Source organism: Columba livia, chromosome 6 (assembly GCF_036013475.1).
Source record: "Columba livia isolate bColLiv1 breed racing homer chromosome 6, bColLiv1.pat.W.v2, whole genome shotgun sequence".
Lineage (NCBI taxonomy): Eukaryota > Metazoa > Chordata > Aves > Columbiformes > Columbidae > Columba > Columba livia.
Genome location: NC_088607.1, coordinates 9,451,211 through 9,475,209, shown reverse-complemented (window position 1 = coordinate 9,475,209; position 23,999 = coordinate 9,451,211). Strand labels below are relative to the sequence as shown.

Here is a 23,999-nt window from a genome sequence, read left to right as displayed (position 1 = left end):
ATACATCACTGGCAAGATCCCTTGAAGCTTTGGCAGCAAGTAAAGGCAGAGAATCAAGTTTCATTTCAAAGCCCCGGCCCTTACTCTTCTCCCAGCCTTCTTTGTACTTAATCTGAGAAAGCAAAGACAGCAACATGTCACTGACACATAAACACACAAGATCTTCAAATGAACATGAAAATGACTTAAGAGCAAAGTGCAACCTTCTTAGGTCAGAGTTCATTATCATTTTGAGCTAACTAACTGGCCAGGATTGAGTCAAAAATTTTATTATCGGAGTTTACAGGGACTTTAAATCCCAGCACATGCACCAATATTCCTCTAATTTTAAACAGGCGTGGGCAAAGGAAGGTTTTTCAAAAGTGCCTGTGGTTATGTCTTCATACGCAAATACTGTAGATTAATAGAAGCTGATCTATAGGGCGGAACAGCTGGTGCTCAGAATCAGACATCACTCATTTCAGGTTTTGTCCTCCTCCCCACCAAACTAGAGCTCGTCAGGTCCCACGTGCTGATTATCTATTTGTAGCTGCGGTTCTTTGTGAGCGCTGCTGGAGAGCACCTTTCAGTTGGGCTGCATTCAAAAGGAATCCAGCTCATGTGCTCTGAGAACACCCCAGAATGTGAAGCAAAGCTCAGTGAAGCAACCCTTCTGATCAGATTTGCTTCAAAAGCACACTCATGAGCCACACTGCATCACAAACGTAGATGAAACGTGAGAATCACATGCTTATCTTCTGAAAATTAATGGAAGTTAAAGTGCTAGTTGTTTAAGCTTTTTTTCACGGTTCCACTTGAGATTCTGGTGGGGCAGCATCGCGTATGCCTTCATGCATACTATGCATGCACCTAATAAAGTATCCAGGAAGCCCTGTTTTCTAGATTTGGCTTTACATATGGTTATATTTTACTAATATCTAATTATGAGCATGCATCCCACACATTATAGCCACACAGAGCGTTGCTCCACAACCCTTCACCAATGCAACTCAAATTAAACTTAGAGGAAGAACACAGGGTATAAATATGCCAGGAAAAACTTTGAGTAATGTCAACTCAAACCCATGAAAAATTATGGCTCAAAAATAATAGTCACATCAGTAATAAGTCTGGGTTTTTTTCTGGTTTTGCATTTATTTTTCCTGTTGGGCTTTTTCCCTCCAAAACTATCTACAACAATGGAGGCCTGAAAAATACTTTAAAAGTTGAATAGGAGTTAAACTTTTCCTGCAAGTGCTTGACTTTAACACACAGGTCTCTAAATAAATCACTATATTTTGTCACGAACTATGAATGGCAGCAACAGCAGGCTTGATCCAAGTTCACAGAAGTCATTGTGTTTCTTTCCATTGGGCTTTGAGTTATTAGAACTGTGCAAACGTTGGTTCTTCATAGAAACGCCACGTCAGAAGCAGTTCATTTTGTGGACGCTGATTTACTAAACCAATTCAAATAACCTGAAACAGTTTTGCAAATAAGATGTCTACCAGTTTCACCATACTTGAGATCATATCCCTTTCTTTTCTAGTTACCACACCTCACGCTGTTTACTGAAGACCGATGGTAAATGCTAAATGCTTCCAGAAACAGTGTCATCATCTTTACATTCATTTCTATTAATGGCAGCATGAATACGAATGTTTCCACATTGCTTGGCTTACCTCACTGTATAGCTCAGCATTGGCTTTTGCTTTGACTAACTGAGGTACGTCCTGTGGTAGAGTGTAATTTGTTTTTGTCTTCTCGTACTGGGCTCTGTAGTTCAGCTGCCAAATGTTGAAAGAGTCAACAACAAACTCAGTTATTTTTAACTCACTAAAAATATGACCATTACACTTATTGACTGCTGTTGAATTTCAGGTTATTAGTGCCATATGTTATAGATACATTCTTAGTTATGTTTGACTCAAATATGAGGGCAATAAAGCAATTATCATTTTTACCTTGATACTAGGAAGTAAAATAATTATTATACAAATAGAATAGGTATTGCTTGTCTAAAAGTAGAAAATACCCTATTAAAAAGCATGCATTAATAAATACACAGAAAATAAATTCCTAAAAAAAGCACACTAAGACCACTCTTAAAAATGGAAGAAAATATTAAACCTACTGGTATGCTTGCCACATTCTTGGAAGTGATTTAATTCAATTTGTGTTATTGTTTTGGTTGTAAATCTGCTAATGAACTATCAACAAAACAATTAAGTTACAAATGCTATAAAATAAAATTATCTTATCATTCTAATAAACAATGATGGCTAATAATGACTAAACTTACATCACTGAGCTGCTGTGCATTTATTTTGGCTTGAGCAATTTGTGGAGTGCTGGCAACAGAGCTGTACTTCAGCTTGTCTATGCTTTGCCTGTAGTTTACCTAATTTAATAGAAAATTTTTAAAAATTTAGTAAAGGAAGAAATGTTCAGACTGGAAAATGAGATCGAGTAGAGAAAGTTTTGTTAGCTAATACCCTGGATAAATCACTACTTAAACCATAATAAATTGAGGTGAGGAAAACCACCAGGATTTCTTGGATGAGATCTGAGTTAATGCTCTGGAACTCTCCCAGTCTGAGGTCACAGTTTTCATTCCACTTTGAAAATGAAATTCACCCCTTCCCCTCAAAACCACAAATAATTTAAAAGATGCAGTTTCAGCTTGTCCACAAAGCATTCCTATCAAACTGATATCCTTAACCATCACTCAGACTATTTTTATGTTTATCAGACTATCTCTATAAAGGAACATTGTCTATTAAGAGGTCTGCCCATCGTAATGCTGTGCAGAGAAAATGAACTCACACTTTGTCTTTACCGTGTAATAATTAACCACAGTATTTCCCTGTGTGGTAAGAGTTTTGTGTGGATTATGATAGAACAAAAATATATATTTATGGTACAAAAAAAAGTCACGTTAAAGTCAGCAACATATAGGATTGGAGCCCACTATATTCTTAACACATTAACACAGCAGCAGGAATACTAAGGTATGAAATAAATTTCTTAAATCCCCAAATTATGCAAGATAAAAAAAATCAAGGAGAAGCTTTCTTTCAGACCTGTTGCTGCTAAAGGACTCAGTGCTACACTGCAGGACACAATTACTATTCTCTGTATATCTTAAATAATATTCACTGTAGTTAATCACCACTTCACAGACATTGCAGATCACATTGCTTACAACTAGTATTTTAAGGCCACTTTTTTCCAGGAAAGTAGAGGGTATTTCTACAGACTTGGAGTTACTGAAACTATTTAATGTGAACATTCTTATCTCAGCTATCCACATGTAAACTTTTTTTTTCTGCCATAATGACAAAAACTAGAAAAAAAAGGCCTGAATTATCCCACAGTTCCAAAGTGATCAAGTACTTAAAACAGTTCATCTACTTCTTTACAGACATAGAATTTTACTTCCAGAGAAAGGGATCATTTCTTTTGGACTGAAAATATGTATTTACTGCTACTCATGATTGCTTAGAGTGTGAGAGAGTTGCATTCTTACAGAGTTCCAAGTAAGCACGTTGGTTATCAGTGAGCACATGAGCCCTGGGGCTGTTTCAAACTAGTAGATGACGATTATGATTAGGGCAACTGAGTCTCTGTAACCCATCGATTGACATGCTCCAAACCCAGATGGTGACTATGAATTTTTGAGCCATAGGTAGTGCTGAAATATTTAGAGTGGGTAAAACTAATTTGTACATTTTGGACATGAAGTCATGCTTACTTTGTACTCTAAGAATACAACTCTCTCACCAAGCAATCAAACAGTGAACTTTACTTTTTTTTAAGCATTTTCAAAAACAAAGCTGAAATTGCTGCTCAAGAGGCAATACTGCATCTTACAGTTGAAGTACATCAAGTACTTCCTCAAAAACATCAGGGTTCTCAATTCTACCTCTTCATGCTACCACCTTTTTCTTGGAAAAGGTATTTAGGCCCTGATAAAGACAGGTTATATACATCTTAGACAGTCAGAAATGCCCTGTGGAGGTGCTACTGTTTTCCTGTTGATTTTATAATGCCTGATGCCTGTGGTCCTAACTAAGGCACAAGTTAAGTTCCCAATGGTAGATGAGATCAATCAAGCCTTCAGTCCTCGTGGGAGGTGAAAGTATGGTATCCTCTACAGCCTGATGTCTTTCATTTCTCTGTAAAGCACATATAACCACAGCAGTACACAAATTTCTTCACATTGTTGCAACAGCAACTCAGCCCCAAGCACAGAGGGCACCTCACTCACCATGGGCATAAAGAAGGTTATGTGACCAATTAACTTCCCATCAAATGTGAACACCTATTGTATCATCTTCAAGGAATTCACAAAGAATGAGAAGCCTGTTTAAGTCTCCCTGTCCTTTCAGTGCTTGATGATGCTGTTGAAGCTGCACACGATGGTGAGATGTTTTATAACACAGAGTGGATATGGGGCAGAACTTGCTCATTTCACATCACTGTACAATCTGTGCTGAACTGAAGCCAATGACAGGAGGTGGCAGCACTTTGGATTCCTCTGAGCCCTCTTGACCCCCTGCATTTTTTTGCTTTAACTTTGTTCTCACTACCTGTTTGCTCCCATGATTAAATCATCATTTGACACACGCAATCTATCACAGTCTGTCCTACAGAGAGATGATGAGCCATGCAAGTCATAGAAAAAAACAATCATAAAATTATTTACATCTTTCAAAGGGACCAACTTCCTTGTTGTCTGATATGAAGGAGTTAGTGTAGCTGGGTAATTGTAGTCAACACCGTCATGTTTGTAATCAGATTTATAGGCTATCTGAAACACAAGGAGAAAAAAAAAAATCATTGTTTTTTTTAAGCTGTCAACTGTTTGAATAATTATCAGTCAAGAGGAAAGAAGAAACAATAATATTAATATTAAATGCAGGAAACAAAGTAAGTTCAATGTCATAAGTGACAAAGAAAATGAAATTATTTGCATAGTTTAGCCACTAATTGATTCTTTTTCAGCTCCTCAATTAATCCAATGCCAACAGTGGGAGCATTAACTTAACTTCCACCTATGACACATCTCTTTTATCTTTCTGCTTAGTTCTCAAGCTTCTTACAGATTTGTAAATAATGTACTTGAAGGAATGGTATGTAACAAAATAGCTTCTTGACTAACCCAGTAAATTAAATTGGAATCCAGAAATCTTCATTAAAGACTGTTTTTCAGCAAAGGTCTGACCCTGGGGGGGGTGGCAAGCAACCTTCAGCATCCTACTGATGTCAACGAAAACTGAAGGAGCTCAGTATGTTGCTAGATCACTGAATCTGCTTATTTTAACTTCTTCCACACAGTGAGCTATAAATCAGTACAAAAGGGTTTCCAGAATTTCCCCTCAACAGATCTATCCTTCAGATCCCTGGTACAATACGATCTAAAGTTTTCTATCAACTTAATTCTGGAAAAAACTTAAGAAAGTAAGAAACCATACAAGTGTAATTAAAAAACACTTACATTGCTTGCTAAGCTGCCAACTTTCATGGCATGTAGCATTCGCTTGTCCATGCCGATACCTACATAACGACCTTTCATCTCATTCTCATAGGTTTCTTTGTATTTAAGCTGTAAAAAAAAAGAAAAAAGTAAAAATATTCTGAGAAAATGTATTTAGTTTTTCTATGAGTTTCTATTTTACAGCAGTGAGACAAATTATTACAGTTGTGTTCTACTTGTGTTGCACCACTACAGAAACTCATGAGTCCACAACAACCTTGGTACTTTAAGAAATAAAAACTAAACCCCTCTGTGGTTTCCTGTTTTAAAAGATGTCACTTATGTATTCTTCAGATGACCTGAATGCCACATAAGGGAGATACTGCCACATTCTTTTGTGGCATATTGTTTCATCAGTAATAAATATTAGAACGAAATAGCAGGGATGCGTTATTTGTGTGTTAACAAATGAATACATAATCATCTACCAAAACTGGAGTGTTTTGGTGCAGTTTTCACCAAGCCCAGAGTAGGAAATTCAACAGCAATACAAATTAACCACTCTACCATCTCATCTGTATGGCAAAAGATTTACTCCTCCTGGATTTCAGAGAATGATAGTAAGCGGCAAAAAGTAAAATGATACTTCAGTATCATCAGATGCAAGTAGTAATTTATCGCAACTTATTTTATTGGTTACTTTCATGCAGTAAACATGTTCCTCTCTGACATTAGCTCTGGTAAAGTATCTTCTGCCTCCTTCTCCAGCCAGGAAATGGACATACACAATGGAATAAGTAATTATTAAAATAGACAACAGTAAAAACTGACAGGTGCTTGTGTAGATTGTAAGTAACCTCTCTTCCATATATCATGGTAGCTGTTTTCATAGTCCTATATAAAATGATCAGTAAGGACAGACTAGGATAGGTGCTGGACAGACATGTGGTAAAATCAGTTACATTCGAATTCCCAGCGCTTGCTTATCTGAAACACACACACAGATAAATTGCGATTCCAGCAGCTACCGCATTAAGCAAGGTACTGAAAACTTACATCACTGGTGAATTTTGAGATCTTGCTCACATTCTTGAATTGCGGAGTATCACAGTAGTTCATGCTGCAGTCTCTGTTGTTTCCAAGATCCTTCTTATACTCCACCTTAGAGACAAAAATGCACAAGGGAAAGATACAGTAAAACCTTAACCTAGCTTTGTCAAGTTCCTCCACACACTTTTTATCAGCCAGACCCACTCTTCAGAGATCTTGATACATGGCTTTCATCAGATGTCATATGATGAAAATTAATATGAAGACTACTTTAATATACTCAGTTACTACTTTATAGGCAGAAGAAATGGACCTCAGCAAAGTGTACGAGACAGTGCCACGGGAAAAATTATTAGCAAAACCAAGGATCTATGAAGGAATTTTAAGGTGAGTGTGGAGCAAAGGAGAGCAGAAAAAGCAGTGGGTGTTCTTTAGCAGGAAGGATTAAACAGGGGGAAGTTTACCAGCAGAATTCTTCTGAGAAAGTTTAAATACAGAACTGGTTTAATATTTTCATTAAGTATCTCTGCTCTGAAGTAGAAATGTTGTGGGTGATATTAAAAGGAGTAATAGAAATGGGACTAAAGTCAGCAATGAAGAGAGTGATATAGGTAGGGAGCAGTCATAAAAAATTCAGCTATAAGAGCTCATCAGCTGGAAAGACTAAGAAAGAGAAGAATGTTCCTATGGAGGCTGATCACAGAAAGATGGTGAGATGCCAAAGTAACACAGCCATGAAAAAGCAAATGCAGTCCAAGGTGGGAGCAAGAGGAGACTTTTGAGCAGGCACTGGGAAGCACGTGTGCTGTGTCCCAGGTTCCAGTAAGACCTCATCAAGAACTTACATGCTTTCACAGTCATTCCTGTTTGAGGAACATGCACTTACTGTGAGGAACGCTCACAGTTAAAGACTGAGAGAGATTAAAAGAATTTGGCTTGCTTGGTCTAGGAAAACAAAGGCAGAGAGAAGAAAACTAGATCTGCTTGTAAACATCTCAGAAAGGTAGTTGCACAGGGCAAAGAACTTTTTAAACTAAAGGACAATGTTGGCACCAAACACAACAGTAATAAAATGGACAGGAATAAACGTAGGTTAGAAATTAGAAGAAGAGGATTATATGATACTGTGCCGAAACAGCAGGAGCCAGGAACCACTGGCCCAGGAGGCCCCTCCTAGTCCTACTTCCAGGGGTTTTTCATTATTGAAGGTTTTATACTTTGACATCCCAAGAGTGTAAGTTTTTGAACTGCCATGGGGAAGCTCTAGAAACTTACATTTATTAATAGCTTTATAGCTGATATTACACTATAAATAAATCAATAATTCAGAATCTACTGAGAATTCCCCAGCAATCTTCCCTTGCCAAGCAGAAGAATGCATTATCCATAACTCACAGTCCTTCGCATGATGGAAGAAAACAGAAACCTGCACTAACAGAATAGTACAAATTTTGGCTCTGTTTGTGTTATTTTTTAATTATCAGTAGAACCTTCTTTGAGAGACTGTAAGGTACACACCTAAGTCAACCTCAAGCATTTATGGTTATAAGTTCACAGCACATTAAGAGCACAATTCAGGGTGGTTTTTTTAGATTTCTATTCTCATGTGGCCAGAATTAGAAATACTCTTCTGGAGTTCATTCCTCATACTTTCATACAGATCATTGGAAATGCTGGATAACAGCACCCAAAGACCTGTTCCTGCATCTTTCTCTGCATTTCCTGTGCTACACACAGATCATTTTTTGTTACATACCGGGCAATAAGAACAACAGCTTTTTCTATTTGTAGTCCTCACCCATCAGACACGAACATTTGTACGAGCTGCTCTCGAACTCGTTAACAGATCGATTCAATCCCTTACCTCACTGACAAGCTTGTTAACACTTTGGGCTCGTTTAAGGACTAAGTTGTCTTCAGCCGTTAGGGAGTGAAAGTGAGCTGCACCTTTCATCTTGGAAAGATCTTTCTTGTATTTTATCTGAAAAGAAGTAGGGAAAATTATAAAATAAGTGTCTACCTTTTCACCATTGCTATTTAGACATGCTTGATCAGTCAGCAGAAGACTTTTCCCATTCTTGTTTCGATAAGCAAATAGAACTTGCTAAATTGAAATACTGCAAGTTGTCACTTCCCAAAATAAACCACATATAAAATCACAGCCCTAACAATCCCTGTCTGGCCACTTCACTAGACAGAGGGGGGTTTTTATCCGTTTTTTACATAGATTGAACAGCACTGGTTGTTGTTCATAGCTTGAACAGATAATTAGCAGATTCTTGGCTAGTGACTGGTTGGAGCACATGTGCTCTTCTATTCCTGAAGTTAATTCTCAGTACTTTGATTTTAGACTTCTAGTCAGAGAATTACAGATAGTCATCCAGTGCTCTGTAAACTTTTCCTTTTGTAGAAACCAGCTTTTTAAAAAAGCTGTATCTTTTTGCACTTGCAGTATTTTTGGGGAATTATATTTCTGTACCAAATCAAGATTTAAATAAGGGATATATTAAATTAATTTAGACATCAGGTGATTGACTTAAATAGGGCTTGGATGGGTGAAGTGAGAGAATACTTATATTGGCCTTTTGCCAAACTTTGTCCAGCAAAAACCCTATTGGGAATACATTTCAATATTTCTTGCGTATGGAGATGCTTATGTTCTTCATGTTACGTTACTGCTTCAAAAATCAGATTCATAATGTACAAAATAACAAACTATTGTATATGTGCTGAATTGCAGTGTTTGGGTCTTTCATTTTCCAGCTGCACACAGTTTCTCAGGCTTTAAAGATATGAAGCAGCTTGATAAGCACTCTAGTGTGAAAATGTTACTGCTATGAACTAACTCTTCTCTTTGCTCCAGGTTTTACAAATTACTAAGGAAACTGTTGACCATTAGCATTTTTTAAAACCTATGAAACTGCCATCTTTATCTCAAAAGGTTAAATATTTTGTGTTTAAACAGGGGATCGCTGAGTTTGTCATCAAAATAGGGATTGGTCACAGAAGGTTCCAGGTTTTTATATTCTCTCAGTCATAAGCTCAAGTAAAGAATACAACTGATCCTTTCACTCTAGTTTACTTCCAGTGTCTAGTCTAGGCTAGTAGAAGCAGAAACCCTCAACCATCTGTTAGCTCCCCAGAAAACAGACTGAGCCCATCAGCTTGGATGGCCCCGTGGGGGACAGGTGTCCACACTACAAAGGCTGTCACTCGCAGGAACCCTTCTCATCAGCAACAGTGTAGTGACCTACAGACTGACCCATGTTTTGTCACTATTAGAAAGAGACTCAAACAGGACTGAGGCTCTTTAGTTAATGGGCTGCATGCAAGAATCCCACACGTCACCACCTTTTTTGCCAATTCTTTAGCTTACCACCCAAAACTAAAAATCCCCAGCCTAGAAATAAGCTCAGGCTTGTGAAGTGACAGTGTTGTATTCGATGTTTTCTTTTCTTCCACATTACTTGCTTTGTGCTAGAGGCACGATACATCAAAATATCAAAACCCGTTCAGCTCATTCATCCTCCATTTATTCACTACTGGGAATACCATAGTAGTCCACAGGATGATTAAGGTTTCATTAATAATACAGGTGCAGGTTTGCCAGGAGGGTTAACCTAACAGTAGGGATCCCCATTAGTTGCTACATCCATCCCTCCGTCATGCAAACCAGAGCTGTGTCCTCTTCTATTAATGGATATTATTAATCCCCTGAGCTATCCAGTTCCCAGCAATGCAGTGAAATGTCATTGTTGTTTACTTCTCAAGTGTAATTTTAGCATTCTTCTCCTAGGCATTGCTCTGACAAACTGCTGCTTTTAATTGTTTATGAATTGTATTGATTCAGGTTTCATACTTACATCACTTGCCAATTCATTTGCTTTCTTGGCATTTTGATAAGCTGGAGTGATCATAGCAGGAAAGCTTCCTTTCCCTCTGTGTTCTTCATAGTCATCCATATAATCCTGAAGAAAATTCAGAGTGTTTACTCATTATACATGAGCAGGTGGGGCCTTGGGTGATTTCACAAAGCTCCATACTCCTTGTTATTAGGAAAGTTCATTGCTTTTTTTTTTTTTTTTTTTTTTAAGATAAAGAGAACAAAATGACTAATTGCAAGAATAAAATTACCCATTAAATTAACTATGCCTGTAAAATTACTTTTTTGCATTGTAAGAGAAAATTAAGTAGTAATTAGCTGTTATCATGAGAACACTTGAGTATACAACAATATACATCCTTCTAATTTCACCTCTGTTCTTACAGAGATGACATCTACTAGCACTTCTCTTTGTCAGTATGTGCTTTCCTGGAAAACATATGGTCCCTAATGGGCTGGGCAGGCAAGAGATTTCCAGGTTTAGTGTAGGGTCAGCCTTCCCCTGGGATGTGACAGAAGTCTCTTGATCTCTCCATGGTCATCTCTCACATCAAAACTGACCCAAAATAATATTTCTCTAGTCCAGTGATATATTCTGAACATGGATTCCTTAATGAAGCAGAAATACCTAGATAGTAAAGTGGTCAACTCCTTAGGGAACAAAATCACAAAGTTCTACTTGCTTGATCTAAAAACCCAATCTTTTTGGGATTAATACTCTTAAATCTATCTACAGGTAAGTTTATGTGTAAATGTTTGACAATTTGAAAAGCCTTTTGATAATTTAATAACAAAATACTGGAGCTTTTTCTAAAATAATAATATACAATGACCATCCCAAAGCTTTCTATGGCAAGATCTCTGGAGAACATGGCAAACATACAAACAAGTAAGATATAGTGTAATGTGTCTTCTGTGTAATATTTCATAAATCCTTTGTAGCAAAGAGCCAGTTTAAGCGAGAAAAGAATGTGTGACATGTCAAGAATATCATGGAGAGCACATATAGAAAGGACTATAAATATTTTAGGCCTCTCTTGTAACTTCTCAATGCAAAACAATCCATTGTAGGTCATTTTGTGCATCATCGATGTCACATGATAAGATAGGTCATGTCATAAGTTTGTGAACAATATATTGTAATTATAGTTATTGCATCTAAATTATTCTATAAACAGACACAAAAAATGAAAAATACCCTTGACTAATCAGCTGAGTTAGTTTTTTAAAATGCCATTCATGAGGCTGAATTCTTCAGACTAACTTGCCATTTTATTTTTCTTCTAACTTTCTCAAATACATTTTAAGATAATTTCTAATATTGCTCATATTACAAAACAGTATTTTTGAAGTTGCAGATAATTAATTTTAGCCACTTCTAAGATTTCTAAGCATGAATGAAACAGGTGTTCAGCACACAGAATTTTTACAGTCAGATTCCTTAAATTGTCTCATGTTATATATATATATATATATATATATATGTATGTCTTTGTATGGTGTACCATCATGATCTCAACAGTTAGAGATCTAATCCCTTCACCCATGTTAAGTCACGCTTCACTCAAAAAGATCCATTAATTTCAGTGGCTCAATTTTATTTGAATAAAATATCAGAATCCAATATGTGAAGATTAAAACTCAAATTAAATTTGAAGTCTGTGACTGATGTTTCAAAGATACTTTCAAAGAAAAAAAACTTTAATTAATTCTAAAGATAGCAGCATTCCAATGCCTGAAAATGCAATTAGCACTTTTTCAAATTCATTTTAGTTGTTTATTCTTACAAAAACTTGTAGTAGTTCAAAAGACAGAAACTGACTGAAGGCTTCATTGCTACATATTCTAAACTCGTTTTCATGAAGGATGGTTTGCTTTTCACACATTGCAAGATGCAGAATTGGACAGAAGTGAAGAAACTTAAAACTCCTGTTGTTTTTAGGACCATGTATTTGCTCTTTCTTAATTTCTCCAAAGTATATGGACCTCATGAGGAAGTAGGATGAAAAATCTAAGACTAATCATACAGTTTTGTTTATACAAAACCACTATTCAATTCCTTTCAAATTCCCTTTAGCTTTATTCAGTTCTATTTAGCTGTACCATTTCCCTAACTTAATTGGAATAGAACTTTGGATGTATTTTAGGAGACCACAAAAATAATTGCATTCCCTTAAAAATGAAATAAAAGCAAAATTAATGCCACAGTCTATTTGGTTCCACAAAAGCAGAACCACAAGTTGTTAAGCTTACAATACCATTTTTGTAGAATAGTTGAAATCTAAGAGATTTTGTATGATCTTCAGTGCAACTTGCACATATTTAGAACTACAAAGCTTCTAAGATTTCTAAAAACACTGGCAGGGAAAAGATGTGTAACTACCTATTAGCTTTCGACCATTTCACAGACCTTTCACTTTTTCTCCTAACTGAATTTACATTTTCTTTCTCATGAAATGGGAGTTTCCACAAGGAAACACATCTCAGTGAGATGCGTAACACCACCACAGTAGAAATGTACAGTGCATACATGTACACAGATAAAATTTGCCAAGGTAGGGCTCACCTTTTGAAGTGACCCTACCATAAGGATCATGCAGTGACAGTGCTCGCACTTTGCATTCTCATCTTGTAAGTGCCAATGCCAAATGTATTACACATTCAGAGCATGGTGCTGTTGCACACCATCTTTTCCTTTGAGATCTTGCTTTCTCATCCAGGAAAGCAAAGGGAAAACAGGCCTCACTGCAGTTTCTAAAGTCTTGAGCAATCAGCCATAGCCATGATCATCAGCATGGGTATTTTTGAGATGTTGCATACCTGGCCATGTTGATTGACATTTTCTCTTGCTAAAGTAACATCTGTTCCAGCTGTATAGCTGGCTTTTCCCTTGATCTCCTTTTCGTATCTTTGATGATACTTTACCTAACAGGAAAAAAAGAAAAGGAAAAGAATCATCCGGATGAGTTTGGTCTGGTACACAGATGCTGCATAATAAATAATCATCAATGACACACAAATGTTGATAATTAAAGATTGTCAAAATTTCCATTGCCACCAATCTAGACAAGTAAAACATGTCACTTGAAGATACAAAACCAAAAATAGTGGTGTATTTTTAAATAATGCACTAGGAACATGGGACCTGCCATTTCAACCAGGCCTTTAGTTCAGCATGTTCAGCACTCCCTGTTGTCAGTGGTTAACCCTTTATGCTCCAGAAGGTTAAAAAAATCAAACTGATTGTAATGTAAATTCATGGTTACCACAGAGCACTTTTTTTACCAGTCATCTGACAACTATTAATAAATGGGTTTGTTTCTTAAAGATGTGATAGCCCCAATGATCAAGGGAATTTTAGGCACTCAACCTTCAAGTTTAGACCAAGATTTGCAATATCTTTGCTGAAGTCAATAACCTATAACCTGATGCTGCCCTTTAATCATCATGTGTGTTTGCTGACAAGAATGAGGGTTTTTCCACAGATCAAAGGCAAACAAAAATGTTTACATGTTTTAGAATCAGTTGCTTTTGCCTTCAAAATTACAGGCTTCTTAATTTCCTCCATGACTCTTAATAATGTTATAAATTCACTTCCATTGAGACAGCACAATATGTTCTTCAACAAAAAGAGCTTTCCTTTCAGTCTCCAACGACAAAATACAATCAACTGTACATTTTGAAGCAATACTGATGTTCTGTTAGAATGCTTTTTAAAGAATACATGTGTGTTGTGGTTTTATTTCGTTTGGAGAGGAAAAGAAAGCCAATAAAGATCAATAGACCAAGGAGTTAAAAAACCAAACAAACAAAACAAAACAAAAAAACCCCAACAATAAGAAGAGCAAAATGAGTGGAACAGAAAGGTATATTGTATAAATCTATAACTATGTCAAATGTATGCATGTGTTTATATGTATATACTTCATATATATAATTGCTATTCAAGAAGTTATTTTCTTAAAAGCCTTTATCCTGCAACAACACATAAGAAAGAATAGGAGAATTAACTGTAAGGACCCACTGGGAGCATGCAAAGCCATGGCAAAGCAGAGCTCTGCAAACACAGTCCTCCCCTGATACAAGGTCACCCAGAAATATTGTGGCTGTGTACATTAGAACTGCACTTCAGCCCCTCTAACTCATACTGGGTTGGGCAGAATGAAATCAAAGTCCTCTACCTGAATCCTTATTTTCTTCCTTTTCAATTGTATGTAAGAGAAGGCTTGGTACAGGGGAGGCTTTTGCCCACAAAAATCCACAGTGTTGATTTGCTAATAAAATGCCTAATTTTCTCTGTGTGCATAGAACTCGACTTTGTCCCTGCAAAAGACAGTCACTTGAAAATCTGTGTATGAAGTGTACTGCTAGCATAACAGAATCACAGAAACACAGAATGTTAGGGCTTGGAAGGGACCTCGAAAGATCATCCAGTCCAATCCCCCCGCCGGAGCAGGAACACTTAGATGAGGTTACACAGGAAGGTGTCCAGGTGGCTTTTGAATGTCTCCAGTGCAGGAGACTTCACAACCCCCCTGGGCAGCCTGTTCCAGTGTTCTGTTACCCTTACTAAGAAGAAGTTTCTTCTCAAATTTAAGTGGAACCTCTTGTGTTCCAGTTTGAACCCATTACCCCTTGTCCTACCATTGATTGACACTGAGAAGAGCCTGGATCCATCCTCGTGACACTCACCCTTTATATATTTGTAAACATTAATAAGGTCACCCCTCAGTCTCCTCCAAGCTAAAGAGACCCAGCTCCCTCAGCCTTTCCTCATAAGGGAGATGTTCCATTCCCTTAATCATTTTTGTTGCCCTGCACTGGACTCTCTCCACTCTCTCAACTCCACAACGCTCACAGAATTTCTGCCAATAAGCAGTTAAATCCAAAATTTGTGTGAGAATTTATTATTGTGTTCCCGAAAAGAGACTTTGCTTTGGACACTTACATCACTGGCTAATTCATTCGCTCTCTTGGCTATTTGATAAGCTGGAGTGATCATAGCAGGAAAGCTGCCTTTCCCTTTCCGTTCCTCAAAGTCTTCTGTGTACTTCAACTGTAAAAATCCAAGACAGTTCAGGAGCAATTAGATCAAATGCATCTTGATTGCACACATAATCAATTCTTAAAGTTGCAAAGTCAAGCACTCAATGGTTGTCATCTGCCGAAAGGAAGATGAAACATGAAGCTTGAATCTTTACAATGTAGCCTTTAACTACACAACCTATCTTTTGCAGGACCTCTGTGTCTCATTTAAGGTATAGGATGGATCACAGTTGTTTAAAGAAAATACTAAAGTTGCCTGCAAGATGCCTGCTCTATTTATATTAGAGTCAGGCAGCTTTCTTCTTTACTTTGCACGGCACCCACCTCCTGGGTATAGAACAGTTCTCTGCCATCAGTTCTGGCAGCCAGCTAGTCCCTAAAATGACCTAGAACTTAATATAGTCTTTATAATTGGAAGTATTATCTACTTACTGGTAAAATGTATCAAGAATATTGCAAGTCAATGCACATTTCAAGAGTCTGCCTTTCAAATAGTAGTTTTTTATTTTTCTTTATGCTCATATTTTAAAGTGATTTATAAATGTCCCAAGACCAGAGTCAAAATCAAGTCAGCCTATTTTATTTCACTTACATCACTTGAAAGCTGTCCTCCAGCCTTGGCATGAAGTATTTCTGGAGTGTCTACAACAGAGGTGAACTTTGAAACTCTCTCTTCATGTCCCCGCTTATATTCTACCTGAGGGAGAAAACATATAAAATACATACTACAAATAATAAGCAGCAAATATCTTTTTTCTATCAGAAGGCTTCAAGAGAAAATGACCAACAGCAATCATGACACTGCCCACTGTACAGTCAAGCTATCAGTATACCTGAGGTCTTGTTTCCTTAAAGTGCATGTCAGAAGCAGACAGAAATGGCCCCAGATAAACAAATTTTCAAATGATACTAGACTTATGTGAGCCATAAATTTGATTACAATATTATGACAATACTCATTAATGGCCCAAAACACTAAGATCATACTGCAATGACAAAGCAGTGTTTCCAGAAAACAATGCAATGCTTTAAAATCATTTCTACATGATTTCTTTTTACTTGATTATTTTCAGTTGAATTGTTATTTTTATAAATAAGTGATTTTCTGTGCATATATTCAAAGTAGCTGGTATATTAATCAAATTCAATATTGAATGTATTCAACTTCAAATAATAAAGAAAGCAAAAATCTTCAGATGTTAATAGATTAATAATACCATGAAGTGAAAATAAAGGTAATTAATAAAACAAACATTTTAGAATTATTCACAATGTTCTTCAGGTTGTGGTAAATTACAGCAAAAGTTGCTACATCTTTCAGGAAATACTTATATTGTCATTTATCCTTACGATTGTCTTCCCAACCCAAGTAGTTTGTTAACCCTGTTTCCTGCATCATGTCAAAGTTTTCTAACTCAGTAGGATTAACAGCATAACAAATAGTCTTTGTGGAACCTACTGCCTAAGTGAATGGCCTAAATCAGGATTTTCCAAATTCAGAAGACTAACAGACAATTAAAAAACACCTGAGACTTACATTACTGCTTAGTTGGGTGGCTCTCTTAGCAACCTGATAACCTGGAGTGATCATAGCGGGAAAGCTGCCTTTGCCTCTCCGTGGCTCATATTCTTCCATATATTGAAACTAGAAGATGAACATTTTTTGGTTTGTTGTTACAGAAGAACCCACTGTAGTTTAATGTGATTCCTGTTTTAATGCCTGCTTCCTAAAAGTATGGATCACTTTATTTAAAAGTAATCAAATTAAAGAACTTATACCTTATAAGTTTTTTAGGTAGCAACATTTCCTACATGCAACAGAAAATACTCATCATTCATATTAATGATCCACTGTTAATTGGCTATTTTGACTGAGTCACTAACCCATTGTTTGGGCATATACAATCAGCCATAATTAAAAAGTTATTTTCTTGAGTCATGGAAATACAATCAATGAAAGGTCTACTCCATAGCAAGTAAGACAGGTTTTCCATCATGAGTTCTACTCTACTGAGGGAAACAGCACTGCCTGCTAGATCAGGATATAACCAAGGTCACCTCCGATAACAACGGTCAGTAGTTGAAGCGCTTCTCAGTTACATAAACATATAAATATATGATTTCCAGGATGGGCAATAGCATCCTTATGCGACTTCAACCACTTACATGGTTAAATATTGTTACTGACAGAAATAAACATGTCAGGTTCTCCTTTAGTAACATCTTATCAAAGGTTGGCTTTGATGCACTAGTAAGCCTTCAGAATATTATAGCCCATGAAAATAAACTATTCCAAACATCGGCCCACTTACATCACTCAGAGTCTTCTGTGCCTGTGTCATCCTGACCATCTCAGGATCTGGGATGGTTCCCGAGTACCATGATTTTCCCTCCTCATAGGCAGCATAGTAAGTATTCTACAAAACAAAAATTAAATAACTATCAATCTTCACCCTTGTTTTAATACACAAACAGCTGATCTGACAGAAAAAAAGAAAACACACACAATGCTGTGGAAGTGAAATTTACTCTCTGCAGACATACAGGTGTACACTCCACATACCTTCAGAATGCCAGGGCAGAGCTTGTATAACAAAAACTTACATCAAGATGTCAGGATCTAGGAACCTGGAGTGAGACTCAAACAACACCCCCCTGGGAATCAGACCACTTGTTCTGAACTTTCAGTGCCAGTGGAAAAAAGACACATTGACTATGGCTGTACACGTAGCAGTCCAGACAGCTAACTGCATAGATACATTCTTCCTTCTTCATCTTCTCATTCTTGCACCCTAAGCTATAATCAAGTTATGCTGCCTTGAAAAGTTTAGCCAAATGAGAAGTAATGGGTTTTTTAGCTTTGAAATGCTGCAGGTAAAACCTTAACAGTCAGGAATGCCAAGGCCAGTCCTTAGTTTCCTGCAGGCCAGTTGCTTGGAGACTTGAGGGATATTTCTTACCTGGGTGGCCAGTTGTTGGGCTTTATAGGCAGCTTCCATGTCTCTGGACCTTACATCCCACTGAAAGACTGATTTTAATTGTTCACCCTCTTCTCGATATTTTATCTAAAAATATAATAAAGGACTTGGTATTAGTAGTTTATTAGTACAGACTAACACACCTCGTCTTAGGAGAAGAACAAGAAGTGAGACAAACAAGGTGAACAGTCTCTTAGTCCACAGTGATATGGAGTCTGCATAAACTGCAGCAACAAAAAGAGATGTATGCAAGACAAACCAACAAAAACAGTACAGTTCCCACCATGACAAATCCACTTCAGTGCCTGCTAGTTTTGTCTGCACCTTAAGCCAGTTTAAAGGAAGACTTCTTCCAAAAACACCTTTAGCCTTGCTGGGTGATCCTTCTTGTCTATCAAACACTGACACCATCAGACAGGCGGCCATGGGGCAAATTAGATCAGAGAATTACTACGTAGGCTTTTGCTGGGTTAGATTTCAGTTATGTCATTTCCTCCATCTGCCTCACTGCAAAAATCATCAATATGTACACAAGAGTAACAACATGACTGCACAGAACCAGTTCTGTGGGTGGCAGTATCAACACAACTCAGTTTAAGATAATTTACTCTGTCATAATGTTTGTCTGTGTCTCTGTGTTATATCTCCAGCTGCTACAGACCAGCCTATTTTTCAGTGCCAACTAATAAATTCACCCTGAAGACACATATGTATATATATATATCTATGCAGAAACCAAGAGACTATTACAAACACACCTGAACCACCAAATCTCCACAGCCCAGAAGAACATACCAACCACCTCCTGAGAATTTACAAAACTCTCCATCTTCTCTTCCTCACCTACCAACACCACTTACACCCTGCTTATGTACAAAAAGGTCACGTAGCCTGTAGCTCTCAGCCATGCAAAAACTACCTAAGCACATCCTCCATGCCACCCGTTCTTGGCAAAGGAGCTTTCATGGAAGATTGCATTTAGCCCTAAGGTCAAACCTCTAATTCACATCCAGCTTCTACCTAAGATTTCTGCTATTACTGGAGCTGCACATCTGTAAAGGAGCACAATATAATACCTGAAATCTGGCATGAAGTTCTGAAAGAATCATTCGGTGTTTAGATAATACATTTGGGGAAATAATCTCTGAAGATTGAAATCCCTAAGAAATCTTAAGCAGAACACACCAATGCAGCATTAGATGAAGTAACTATTACCTGCTGGGCAATACTCTACTCTCCTATTTCCTTGCACAGTGTCCATGAAGTATCATGACTGTGTAAATTTAAATTACTACTATATTTAGTCCTGGGTCATCATTTTCCTGCTTTTACTTTTATCATGACAGCATACAGGAATCCAAGTGAAATCACAGCTCTGTTATACAACTCACTCTAGAGACTCAAAAAATAGCAGTCCCTGTCCTGAAGAGTGCAAAATCTAAACTGACTGGACAGAAAAACCACTGAGCATGTGTATTATTCCCATTTCATAAATTAAGAACAGAGGTACAGAGACATGCATGATTTGTCTGCTCACATAGAAATTTTGTGTAGAGGGAGTGAGCTGAATTTTTATCTCTGCATTTCAGTCAGTATCTCAACATGACTTATGTGAGGAGATCATGTTAGGATTGAAGAAAAGTGTTACATTTTCTACATAAAAAATAAACTTACCTGAAAAACTCCAACGAACTACAATAGCTATTGAAACCTTTTCCCGAGTTAGCAATATTTTACACATTTGCCAATGGAAAAGTTTTCTTGCACTCAAAATTTCTACAGAAGTACTCCCTTTAAGTATGTACTGCAGAATCAGCTTCTTTACTACCCTTAGCAATTTTCTCTCTGGAACAGAACCTCATTATGTGATTGAAAAGGACAGAAGGTGCCTTAGGTGTAGAAAACAAGGGAAAGTGATCTTTGAGCTATAATTTGTCTGGCGTGCATATTCACATGCATTGGAAGTATCAGAGTCTCATATCACTGCCTAAAACCAGAAATAGAACCTGCAGTAATCCCAGACTCATTCCTGACCAGATCTGTCACACACAGTTTAAAGTAAGTGCAATAGTCATTGCTGAAATAGTTACTGCCCATGATATTGCAAAAACTGATGCAAAAGAATACTGTACAAGAATGATAAAAGATAGAGTGTCTGATAAAGGCTATTAATGTACATTAACTTTGTACAGCTAATACAGAACATCAGAATGAATTTAATACACTATAATCTAAGAAATACAATTTCCTTCTTTTATTTTAATGATGGTTAATCACATTCAAACACATTGGTTTACTTACTAAATATAGTCACACAATTAGTACTACTGTGATTCTGTGATTTTAGAGTATCAAAAGACACGACATTCAAGAAAACAGTATTACACATAGGAGTGAGCTATCTATCAATTATTGGCCGCTACTGAGTCTCTCATTTCATTAAGTTCTCAAAAATGCAAGTTTGAAAAAGAAAATAATTTAAAAAGTATCTGGAGGAAAACAATGCAAGAGAGAAAAGAATGGCATTTGAAAAGAAAGAAGACTTTGAGCACCCCTGGAGGTCTGCCGGGGCACAGCAGCCTTTTAGAGGACTGATGCAGTTGAAAGGGCATGGAAAGCCGTTCCATCCCAAATGCTCTGGCAAAACATCTTCAGCAAAACTACGTAAAGTTCCCTGGACTTCATATTTTCTCACAAAAGCCAAATGCCATCTCAAGTTTGTCAGAAATACTTGACAAAGTATTTACGAGAACTTTTGCCTAGATCCTACTGAGACAGAATTCATTCATGCCCTTTAGTTTCAGTTTCAGAAGAGAGCATAAGCAAGTATTCTTGTTTCTATCGACTCTATAAACGCCCCTGATTTCGCTACTAGGCTTACATAGCTCTGGAAAATACCTCCTGCAGGTTATGTGAACAATGCTTCCATGTAGATTATCAGATATGGCAGGTAAGAAAGTGCTATCCCTTTTTCTACCTAAAAGTAGAAAAAATTCAGATCAAACCTTTCTTTCTTATGAGTGAATGCATTTTAAAAATTGTGATTCAAACACGAGCTGAGATTTTACTGCTCTAAAAGAAAACAGGAGGGTAAGTAAAGAATACATACCTACATTATGTAAAGAATACATTTCTAAAACAAGACATGAGTATGATATCAACATGTAAACCAAACCTAAATACATTTGGCTTCAAGTTTCTTACCTCACTTACCACTTCTGAGAGTTTTTTTGCATTCATATTTACTGGTGTCTCAAATATGCTTGTGAATGCATTGTTTTTTGGATTATGCCTGAAAAAGGAAAGTGTAAAAGGATATCAGGAATGCACCAGACAGCCCATCATAAAGGTTCTCTTTGAGCACTCAAAAACACAATACCAGCCTCCACCCCTCTATACATAACTTTTCCCCCACTCATACACAGATCTCAGATTACATTGAAGTTATTATTGTATGGAGTAGGTGCCTAGAGCAAAATTAATTTTAATGATCGTCATATCAATGCTGTGTTTCTAATAACAAAAGAGAATAATAGAATAAAAACCAACTGTCATCTCTCCTTTTTCTGCTGACAAATTTGACAGGAATTGATCATTATAAAATAAACCTTCCTACAACAACCAACTCCAAAATCTGCATTTTATACATTTTCCTGACGATTAGCTCAACCTTATTAACTCTTAAATATTCATTTGGAAAGGACTGAATTTTATGGTTGGGTTTATTTTCTTCCCACAATACTGAAAGGGAACTTTAGCATCTTTTAACACACTGGACAAATGAGGAAGCATTATGTACAGTAACAAGAGCTTCCCATCATTTGTGATTCACATAAATCCAATATATGAACAAAATCACCAACAATACATAATTGCACAACATACATAGGACCAGGCTGTGTCCAAAATGTGATCTTCTATTACATTAAAATGACTTGGCATTTTAAACTTTTGTTTTAAAAAGATAAGAAGAAAATAGAAAAAAGAAAAGTAAATGGAAATACACTTACACTTGACAGTAAGGCTTTTTCTCATGGCTAACAAAGTTGTTTACTGTTAACATCATCTTGCATACTTCACAGTGAAAACAGGCTTTATGCCATGTCTAGAAATACCACAAAACAGAAACCAAAAGACATTATTTGTATTCCATTATTATTCTGTTGAGTATTAAATCTCAGTATTGATCCTTAACATTCTTTTCATGAATATGAAGACTTCTTCTTCAAATATATGTCTATTTAAACCTATTTCAGTTCTGAACCTAGTTATGAGTAAAGAATTTTTGGAACCAAGAGATTTGCACTGTGTTAAAAGTGGCAATCCATACATTTATTATAGTCCAGAATAATAAAGAAAGAGAACTGACCTGATCTATACAGTTAATCTTCTCAGCAGGGTAAACCCCATAGCCACATCTAGCACACGGCTGCACATTCATCTTGAAATCCACAGAGTGAAAAATATATAGGTTTATACAAAAGGTTCAAAGAGTATGAAAGTGACTTTTTGGCCTGTGCAAAGTGCACTCTAGACACTCCAGTCAGGGCCTTTTGCTGTGGTCAATGGCTCCCATTAAAGCTCTGAATTGAAGTCTGTTGCTCCGTTTGCTGACCTTCTGTTTCAAAGTCAGCTGCAGGCTGGCTTTTAAAGCTGCCAGTTAGTAAGAGCGGTTATTTTGGCAACTGTGTCAGTAAGTAAGGGAGGGCAGCAATATCTTTCTCCAAATAGAAGAATGAAGTCACAGAAACGAATCATGTTCATGTGAACGTTATAGTCTGATCATTTAGTATTTCCGTTCCAGTTGTCATAAGCCCAGGATAAAGAAAAAAGTACATACAGCAGTAGGAATTAATTATGGTCTCTCCTCGCCCTGATGTACAGCAAGTGACTTCACACAGGACTAACTGTTTAGCACCAGTTTCACATTAGAAGGAAGAACCACCAGAGATGGGTTTGGAGCTTCCTGCCCACTGTTGGATCTAGAAGAGCTACAACACCATTGTCCCAGGAAAGTCACTTTTTTTTCCCTTGTTGCCAGCTCAGTATCACCTCTTATGTCATGGGCAGCAGAGCAGAGCACACTGATTTCTCATGGCTTTCCATGTCATCAACCTATCACTCCATCTCCAGGTGTAGGAGGATGCACAGTGAAATGGGCAGAGCCTCTTATCTCAGAGAGTTCTAAACATGATGGGTACAAAATGAAACATCTATCTTCTACAGGGAAAACTTCAGAAAGGAACCATTTTCTTGTTAATAGAATGAACAAAGCAGCTATGTAATAATGTCCAGAGAGAGTAGGCTGGTATAGATCAGAATATAAAGATTCCTTAGCCAAATAATAATATGGAATTATTATGCCCGATATTAGGACTCAAACAAGTTATTAGGGTTGTGAAGTCTGCTCTGTAGAAAAGAAGCTGTTACATTCCACTGGCTACAAATGGTTAGGATTTGAGATCTAGATCTCACCTAATCGTAATACCTCCAGCTGCAAGGCTCTATGACCCTGGGACACAGCTAAGAGTTACCTCAACCCAAGTAAAGGCCTTCTCGGTCATCCATCCACACATCTGCACCA

At 37.1% G+C, this 23,999-nt stretch overlaps 1 protein-coding gene across 4 annotated transcripts in view; it reads right to left on the bottom strand.

Moving 5' to 3' along the window:
• NRAP (nebulin related anchoring protein) overlaps window positions 1-23,073 on the bottom strand; it is a 53,582-nt gene extending 30,509 nt beyond the window's left edge. For 2 of the 4 annotated variants that reach the window (XM_065066969.1, XM_065066968.1), the window contains exons 1-17: window positions 22,785-23,073; window positions 22,426-22,520; window positions 21,620-21,707; window positions 18,398-18,502; window positions 17,750-17,854; window positions 16,975-17,082; window positions 16,030-16,134; window positions 15,340-15,447; window positions 13,212-13,316; window positions 10,372-10,476; window positions 8,373-8,489; window positions 6,515-6,619; window positions 5,480-5,587; window positions 4,688-4,792; window positions 2,282-2,380; window positions 1,662-1,766; window positions 5-112 (exon numbers count right to left, since the gene is read on the bottom strand). In XM_065066969.1, the coding sequence (XP_064923041.1) occupies window positions 5-112; window positions 1,662-1,766; window positions 2,282-2,380; window positions 4,688-4,792; window positions 5,480-5,587; window positions 6,515-6,619; window positions 8,373-8,489; window positions 10,372-10,476; window positions 13,212-13,316; window positions 15,340-15,447; window positions 16,030-16,134; window positions 16,975-17,082; window positions 17,750-17,854; window positions 18,398-18,502; window positions 21,620-21,707; window positions 22,426-22,520; window positions 22,785-22,856 (1,743 nt within the window). In that variant the 5' untranslated portion in view covers window positions 22,857-23,073. The remainder of the gene's footprint in view (window positions 1-4; window positions 113-1,661; window positions 1,767-2,281; window positions 2,381-4,687; window positions 4,793-5,479; window positions 5,588-6,514; window positions 6,620-8,372; window positions 8,490-10,371; window positions 10,477-13,211; window positions 13,317-15,339; window positions 15,448-16,029; window positions 16,135-16,974; window positions 17,083-17,749; window positions 17,855-18,397; window positions 18,503-21,619; window positions 21,708-22,425; window positions 22,521-22,784) is intronic. The other 2 variants (XM_005508188.3, XM_005508187.3) reach the window with 2 other exon arrangements.
• Window positions 23,074-23,999: the final 926 nt, after the last annotated feature.